This window comes from Pavona decussata, unplaced genomic scaffold (genome assembly GCF_977016875.1).
Source record: "Pavona decussata unplaced genomic scaffold, jaPavDecu1.1 SCAFFOLD_90, whole genome shotgun sequence".
NCBI classification, from domain to species: Eukaryota; Metazoa; Cnidaria; class Anthozoa; order Scleractinia; family Agariciidae; genus Pavona; species Pavona decussata.
Window position 1 is genome coordinate 170818 of NW_028145507.1, and position 8257 is coordinate 179074.

Sequence of the window (8257 nt, forward strand, 5' to 3'; positions counted from 1 at the left end):
CGATGAGGGGAGGGGGGAGTGCGTCAGTGATACTTGTGCGTCCGTTGAATAGCTTGTCTATATTACAGGGAAACGTCTCAAGAAATACAAACTAGTGCGCTCGGTATATAAGCCGGTGATCAGGCACTTTTTCGTTTATATTGGGAAACATGTCAAGCAAGCGGCGGCACTGGCGCAAAGAAGACTTCAGAACAGTCATATTTCTCTTTTGAAATTTACGGAAGGAGACGCGAAAACACGCTGAAAGCGTGTATTCTCCTCACGTGTGTGAGGCGAGAAAACGTTACACAGTACACACAGTGAAAGACTATAAAAAATATTTCATAACTTCATTTAGCTTCTCCCCAGTCTTGTCTCACTCCAGACTTTCCCTTCAACTGGCTTCAAAGACCGCGTGGTGGTACGACTTGGAACACAAAAAGTAAGGACTGTTTTTTAGCGGAGATTAAAAGAGAACAAAAAAAAATGTTGGAATGAGGCTGGTTACAAGTTGCGCGTGGGAACTCCATGCAATAGACATATTTCTTAGGATACTAAAGGACACACGACTCGTGATGACCATAGCTTGCTTTACTATTTCTAAGATACTAAGGTACTACTGGTAGTATACGATACAGGCACGAACTGGACTTGTGAGTAATTAAAAGTTTATATAAATCAGAGAGGTGGAACCCTAGACGCACTTTCAATAGGTACCTCCAAACAGTCGATCAAAATGTTTCGTGACGAGATACCTATTTTTACTTTAAAAATTCTGGTATAATACGGTGAACAAAACAATCACAGCACACATGTGGAAGTGACAACTTTATAAAAGTTAATACACCTTAGCTGTAGGCAAAATCTACTCAGCTAAAAATATTACGTTGTAGAGAAGATTATATACAGTTTTCTACGCGTGGAAAATTAAGGAACGAAAATGTTCTGAACACTTCTAGCCCAATTAATTAAAAATAGAGCAAAGAGAGATTTAAAGGGAGATTTGCTTTGAAAATGTGTGAACCTTTCAACCAGCTGGTACAATTTGTTCAAGTCTGCAAATTCAGCACAATTTCCTTGTTCAATTGTCAGTTCCGTCACGGTTATCAATCATGGTCCGTTTATACCTCTTTGAAGAATGCTTGTGTTGTTGAACTCTAAAGTTGATACTCTAAATAGCTGCGTATATCTGGCCACTAACTCCTGGCCACCTTTATTCCTGATATCAACCAATCAACGTCGGCACTGCAACATAATGAGCCAATCACAGCACCGAGCCAGCACGCACAACTAGTTGAAAAGCCTGGGAAAATTCCCATAAGGCCACTTGACAATAGTCTTATGCTGATTGGTCAGAAAACCCAGCAAGGTTGTTGATTGGTCAGATATTGAATTCTATAAACAACTCCAAACTGTATATCAACCCACTTAATGGGAATCGTTTGAGTAGTACTTTCTTGTCGTGCTGTTTGTGATGCTGTACGCGGTGGTTGTAACTCCTCACTCCGTGAATGAAATATTTTGTACAAGGCTTGGTCATCCTATATCTCCCTCTATATATGACATCCTAAGGTGTCACTTTCATATGGCTAGTTCTGTTTATTTATAAAGGGTGGTTCTTACGTTTGTGTTTGTGTATGACACAAACACAACAATCCCAGCACGTACGTGTTATGTGGTCACAACTTTATAAAAGTCAATACAGCTTCTGCATGATATCCTCTTGTGGCCAAACCGCCAAACAGAAGACACTGACAATAGTTTTAATTACTTTGCTGTAAAGTTGACTTATCTTCACAATTCTACAAACTAGAAAAACAAAATCAAAAGTGGAAGTTTATTGGATGTAAAATTCTGGCGTGCTTGACCTAGAATTTTGCTCGACGGGTGTCTTCAAATCCCTGCCACGCCTTCTTTCTCTGCTTGGGATTTGTTCTTCATAATTGGATCCGGAACGTGTTGACCCATCTAGACTCACATATGCGTGATCGCTTCCATGGTGCGGCACCAGCGCTCTGGAATCCTTCAACATTTGTTTCATTTCCTCGTAATGTTTATTCTGTTCTTCCATGATTCCTCGAATCTCGATCTTCACTTCTTGTCTCAGTTCTTCAATTCTTTTTTCTTGTTTTGCGATCATCAGCTCCGTTCTCCTTTGCCATTCCTTTTCTTTCTTAAGTTCTTGTAGTATTTGTTTGTGTTTGTGATCATTTTTCTCGCGTTCTTCGCTGTCTTTTTCATCCTTCATTCCTTTGTTTGCTTCTCTAAACTCAAGTTCTCCGTAAAGACGTTCCTTAAGATCTCGTCCCAGACTCTTTACAAACTGCGCTCGGTCTTGAGCCTTTTTCACACGGTCCAGTGCCTCGCGAATAGTTTCCTGAGACTGTTTTAGATTCTCTTCATACTGAATCTCCGCTATTTTACGAATCAAAATATCAGTACTCTCGCGCATTCTACGTTGAAGCGTATCTTGTAATTCTGGGAATCCCAAATTCATTCGGTTTGCCGGAGAACTGCTTGCCAAGGCCGGAAGGTGTAACTCGCCCGAGTCCTCGGGATTTTCCTCATTAGCCTCGCGAGCGAGTTGCACTACATCTCGGAGACTTGGTCCAACTGCATTGGGTTCACTATGTTCCTGAACTCGATGCGCCGCCATTCTGAATCTGCTGACGGGGCTTGGGTGATTGTCATGTGACAGGTGTTGAACGACCTAAACAGTTAACCAAAATAAGTAAAACAGCGAACAAACCCTATCACATGTGCGAATGCGTTGATTTCTTCCAATGCATTGTTTTTTAACCATAGTCTATTGTTAAGGAACAAATACCTAGGACCCATCTTACTTGGGAGGACTTTTGAATCTGGCCCAGACCTGGACCTGGATCAGTAATAGACGGTCCACTAGGCCTGTACCAAACGCCAGGGCACGGTTGTTCGAAAGCCGGTTAACGTTAATGCTAACTAAGAATTAACTGAGGTTTTCATCTCGCTCATTGAAAAGATTTTTAAAGCTGATTTTAAACTTATGGTAAAGGAAACTTCAGGGCCCAGTTGTTTTTCCTTAAGCAAATCCTGGTTAACGAGAACTTTGATTGGAGGTTAATTACTGGACAATTGACTAACAGTTTTCTTACCACTAGCTTAAAATTAGCTTTTAAAAACATTTTGAATGGGCGAGATTAATCGTGGATTAGCGCTAATCGGCTTTCGAACAACTTGGCCCAGATCCTCTATGTCCCATACAACTCAGAACTCGTATCAGTGGAAGAGAATCTTTCTTACGAATCTTTCCTAAGAAATCAAATATGATGTTGAAATAGATACCCTAAACGAGTCTACAACTACTGTAAGGTAGGTCGGCACAGTGGTAGCCTGAAATCAGGAGATCTCAAACAGCAATGATTATTACTTGTCGTTACTTAGCCTAATATCCTGCATCCTATGCGTTTTTAAGGTGGTCCGGGAGACTGCCGAGTGACCTTTTTAGAATCGGTTGACTTTAAAGCAACTTTGAGTTTGTCACAAAGCAAAACTGTCTGGGGACATTTTCATTCGGAGGAATTTGTATTAGCGGGATATAAGCAACTGAAATTTCGTTAATTCGTCAGCAAACCTATTAACCCTATGCTACATGCAATGTAGAAGGATGCAGAGTACAAGAAAATCCTAAACTGGTTACTATAAACAAAAATAGCAGTCGAATATCTGTATCCACCAGTCGCATAAACAAGTTTAATTGGAGCAAATTACCTCCAGCCCCTCCCCCTCCCCCCCCCCCTCTCTTTTGCCTACAAATTTTACCCGCACGCAGATGAGTTTCAAAGGCTGACCTGTTGTTGGGTTGTTATTGTCTTGGCTGCCTTTTGCCACTGTCTTTTGGCGCCCTGATCACCAAACAGAACTTCCTTTTCATCATCGTCTTTGTGCTCTCTTTCAGCTGTAACATATATAAGAGTTAACTGAAAGGCTTCAGATAGAAACACTGGTGCAATATAATGCGCTGACAACATATAGGGGACAAAAGTCGTCAGCGAAGATACTTCACAGGTTACATGTATTGCAAGTGATGACATCAGGGGGAGGGTGGGGTGGGGGGGGGGGGACACACCACTAAGTAGATAAGGTAAACTGGCTACCCTGGAGAGATTAAAATGCTGATGTTTTGAGCTCTGGTGTTTTTTTAACTTTGTATAGTAGCTGTTTTACAGATAATGTTCTGTAAGGCTGTGACTTTCGAAATATTGGATTCTAGAATATCGGTTTCCCTAATCGTGAAATCAGCCTTGTTTTTTCATCTTGTCCATGGTAAGTATAAACGGATCAATGAAAATGGAGGTCCTAGGCAGTTGGTAGCTTAATGGTTTGAAAGTCCGGCCCGGCTGTTGTTTATGAAAAAATTCAGAAACATTTCATTACAGGTCATTACCATATTAAACAAAACCGACTTGCTTGCTACGCCGATCACTAGAGCTTTTATTTTGAGGTCGGCGTCATTTCATATCAAGAAAACAAAACGTACAGAAATGGTAAAGTAATCATGATTACCCTACAAGACAATTTTGTAGGGTGATAGATCTTGAAAACAGCAGCTGCTACACAACATAAGAAAAAAATAAGATAATCATCGTCACGTACGTACAATATAATACGGTACGAAGCTGATTGAATATGCAACGGCGGTGACTATTAAAATATTAAAATAAAGAGGGTCATGAGTTACGGAAAACAACCTGAATCGGTTAAGAAAATGCAGTTCTTGCCGTATAATCCATACCACAACAACGCAAAATCACTAGCCAGCCTTCCTTTATATGGCCCCGGAAATTCTTCACACGTTTTTCAAAAATGGTGCCGTTAATTATATACTAATTACCTGACACAATGACGTGTGTGCCAGCTATTCAGTTGCGATTTCACAGGACTTAAGCCCACACGACACAAATTTAGGAACAATTTTCCTTTCAAACTGTCAGCTTCGCGTATCAGTTATTATTTATTTAGAAAGGTGCATAACGTATCATGTTGACCGTTTTCTTATCCTAAATCACCAAATCTTTCCTTAAAAAAATCAGCCAGCAAAATATACTCCAGAGGATAAAAATAAGTCTTATTGTACGTTTACACCACTCAGCCCTCGATTGAAATCAATTTACTTGGCGTTAAACGATCTTGTCAAACACTTATAATGCTTAAAAGATATATGCTGTAGTTCAATTTTATCTTGCTTCAATTTTTATTTTTCATATTCTCTGCTCATTATCATGCATACATTACCATATACAAAACAAAGGAAAGTAAAAATTGGACCAAAGGTAAAATGAACTTAAACTTAAATGTTTTTCGGCTTTTAGAAGGATAAACGCAAATGACATCCTTAACAAAACTTAGTGAAAAAGGGAAAACACTGTCTCTAAGTAGTTTGCCGTCATCGAAGGGTGCTCAAATTTCACTTTTTGAAAACTACTACAGTGGCGCTCCTGAAAATTCGAACTTAAGAACTTAATCCATGGACTCATAAGTCAGAATCAGGTCATACAAAGTCAAGCTTACCGCAGCTAGACTGCATGAAGTTCAGTGATTATCAGACAAACCACTCAGACGCCGACTCCTTTGGAAGGTATTTGAAAAGAGCCTGTTTTGGAATGAATTTATGGCGTTATTCTATTAATTCCATGTCAAGAGAATAAGATGTGCCCTATTTTCTAGATTTGATTCGCTAGCTGAAAAAGATCATCCAAGAAAACTGAATGAATTCTATTATTTCCACTCAAAGGAATATTCAAATACTCAGGTGGCAAGCTGAATCAACAGTTTATTTGCACTAACCGAACAAGGCATCAGGTCTTATTTTATGTTATTACCTCCGATGTGGTTTACCATGTAGGCTCTAGGCTGTTCTAGGGTCGTAGATTGCGGTGGGATTAAAACAGTTAGCACATTAATTAACGGGAAAAACAGGAAAAAATAAACCTTTTTTTTTTCATTTGGAACTTCTCTTTGCTAAGAGAGGAGAAAACAGGCTACCAAATTATACAGCATGTATTTACGTTTCTGAATTTATTCCATCGTTAACTCACATACCTGCCAGTAATGTATAAGACCTTTTCTCCAGCGGAGTCCAATTCTTTTCATAAGCCATCCACTGCCTTTGCAAATGACTGGAACACCCTATGCATACAGCCACACGGCCTCCTGAGAACAAACCAGCGTTTCCGCTGTGTTTTAGCGTCGCCAATACTGGGAAGAAAGGTCCGTGTTTGCGTGTTTGATAGTATAACCGTCTTATTGGTCCGGGACTTGGATCGTGACATGCCACACACAGCAAACGGCGATCCGACATTTTCTCTGTTTCAAACCCGCATTAAATACGCATTTAAAGTTCGCGACAATTGGTAGATTTTACGGCCAAGAATAAAATATCTTTCTATATCAAGAGATGAGACGAAGACTTGGAATCAGATTTCTTGTTCCCACAACAACGTTCCAAACAGTAGTTGAGTGAATGGTTACCTGCTGTGGTTTGTCATCAATTATTGAGCGGCTTTGCGTTATGACTTCAGACATATGGTAACTAACTTTATAGTAGCAATTCAAGTTGTTGTCATAGCGACGATTGCTTTTAGCCTGAGGCGACAAAATAAAGCAGAGCATAACACCTGCTTCATATCACGCATTAAACTGCTTTGTAGTCAAAATGTTTTAAATTTTACAACGACATTGAAGACTTTTTCCCCTTGGTATAATCTAGTCTATCCATCACTTCTCAGTAAATAACTACTTTCTAAGGAGTTAAAAAAAACCCTTTTGTATCAATAAAACGAGAAAAACAGGTCAACGTTGCCGGCATTTCCAGAGGCAAACATTCAGTGATATCATGCTGTTCTTACTTAAAACTGAGAAAAGTAAAATGAAGGCTATTAGCACTGCGCGCTTTCCTGTGGTGCTGCTTACTAACTTGCAAAAGACAGTTCTAGCAATTCCAGAAGCTGGCAGTTCTAACGTTTGTTAAATCGGTGAATGAAATTCTTGCTTCTAAATGGGGATTGTTTTTTAGTCTTGATAATGGCGATGATGACGAAAATAGTGATCGTTACGAATCCCCCAAACCTCCTGGACGGTCGAAAAAACATGGAGCATTTCCTTGTTGGCAAGATCTTTGGTCTAACAAATGATATTAGAATTAAAGCCGGCACTAATGAAATGAAGAACAAAATCCGATCGCTTAAGTTTTGACCGATACTGGATTTTTTTTTTTTCGTCTTACTAAGTTCTAAGGATTTACAATACTATTTACAAGGCTAAAAAGTTAAAAAGATTTAAAAACCAAACGTTTTCGACTGATCAAGTCATTCCGGCTCAGGGTAAAAAAACCGCCCGCTACATGCATATTTTATATTCTTTAGGTGATTCCTGATGGGTAGAGTTTCGCTACGTGAGAATGGACTTGTTTGTTCAGACTGGGGCTCCATTGTTGGATCATTAAGCCTTCTATGATTCTCACTTGATTCCCCTTTAATGACTCTGAACCTGCCCATCACCTACGCGAGAATCCAACTCATTCGTTTAATTGGTGAATACTTTGTACGGCCCAATCTTTTCACAAGCGCAGAATCATTGAAGGCTTAATGATCCAACAATGGAGCCCCAGTCTGAACAAACAAGTCCATTCTTACGTAGCAAAACTGTTCCTATCAGGAATCACCTAAAGAATATAAAATATGCATGAAGCGGGCGGTTTTTTTTACCCTGAGAATGACTTGATTAGTCGAAAACGTTTGGCTTTTAATATCTTTTTAACTTTTTAGCCTTGCAAATAGTATTGTAAGTTCTAAGCTTTTACAGTTTTTATACCATGAATTGTTGTTCATTTTTAGTTTCTAATTTTTAGTATATACTTGGCCGTGGATTACCTGTAAACTAGCTGATCAAGCTAAGCGTAAACCCCACGTTAAATAAAGTATTTTATCGTAAATGGGATTGGCGATGATGATTAAGACAATCAGGTTGATAATTTACAGTTAACCTCTAAATTGCACCATTTTTTGATCTAAATCGCATCCTTTCTTTAGCCCTTCACAATGGAAATGAAGTAACAAAAACCGCCGGTTCTGATTGGTTTAAGGACGGTGCCTACTTTTGTTACTGCGCATACGTTCTACACATCTGGAGATACTCGGGTTTCCTATGGTTGGTGCCTACTATTACAGGGATATTTTTGCGCGCTTTAAAACTATGCGGAGAAAGCAGAACTTAGCAAGTGATTTTGGTATCCAAAAAG

At 39.4% G+C, this 8257-nt stretch overlaps 1 protein-coding gene across 1 annotated transcript; it reads right to left on the bottom strand.

Moving 5' to 3' along the window:
- Positions 1 to 242: 242 nt before the first annotated feature.
- On the bottom strand, positions 243 to 6539 carry LOC146474287 (uncharacterized). The gene is made up of 3 exons (XM_085117173.1): positions 6061 to 6539; positions 3810 to 3916; positions 243 to 2689 (listed from the first exon to the last, which is right to left on the bottom strand). Exons 1-3 carry the CDS (start codon positions 6317 to 6319, stop codon positions 1817 to 1819), a joined length of 1239 nt encoding a protein of 412 aa, XP_084973299.1. The 5' UTR covers positions 6320 to 6539; the 3' UTR covers positions 243 to 1816.
- Between the last annotated feature and the right edge of the window lie 1718 nt (positions 6540 to 8257).

Excerpts from the sequence above, each read along its gene's own strand:
- LOC146474287 (XM_085117173.1), bottom strand. The coding sequence starts at position 6,319 with ATGTCGGATCGCCGTTTGCTGTGTGTGGCATGTCACGATCCAAGTCCC. Across the intron at positions 3,917-6,060 it reads GTCTTATACATTACTGGCAG|CTGAAAGAGAGCACAAAGAC; the intron begins GTATGTGAGTTA and ends TATATGTTACAG. Across the intron at positions 2,690-3,809 it reads CAATAACAACCCAACAACAG|GTCGTTCAACACCTGTCACA; the intron begins GTCAGCCTTTGA and ends TTAACTGTTTAG.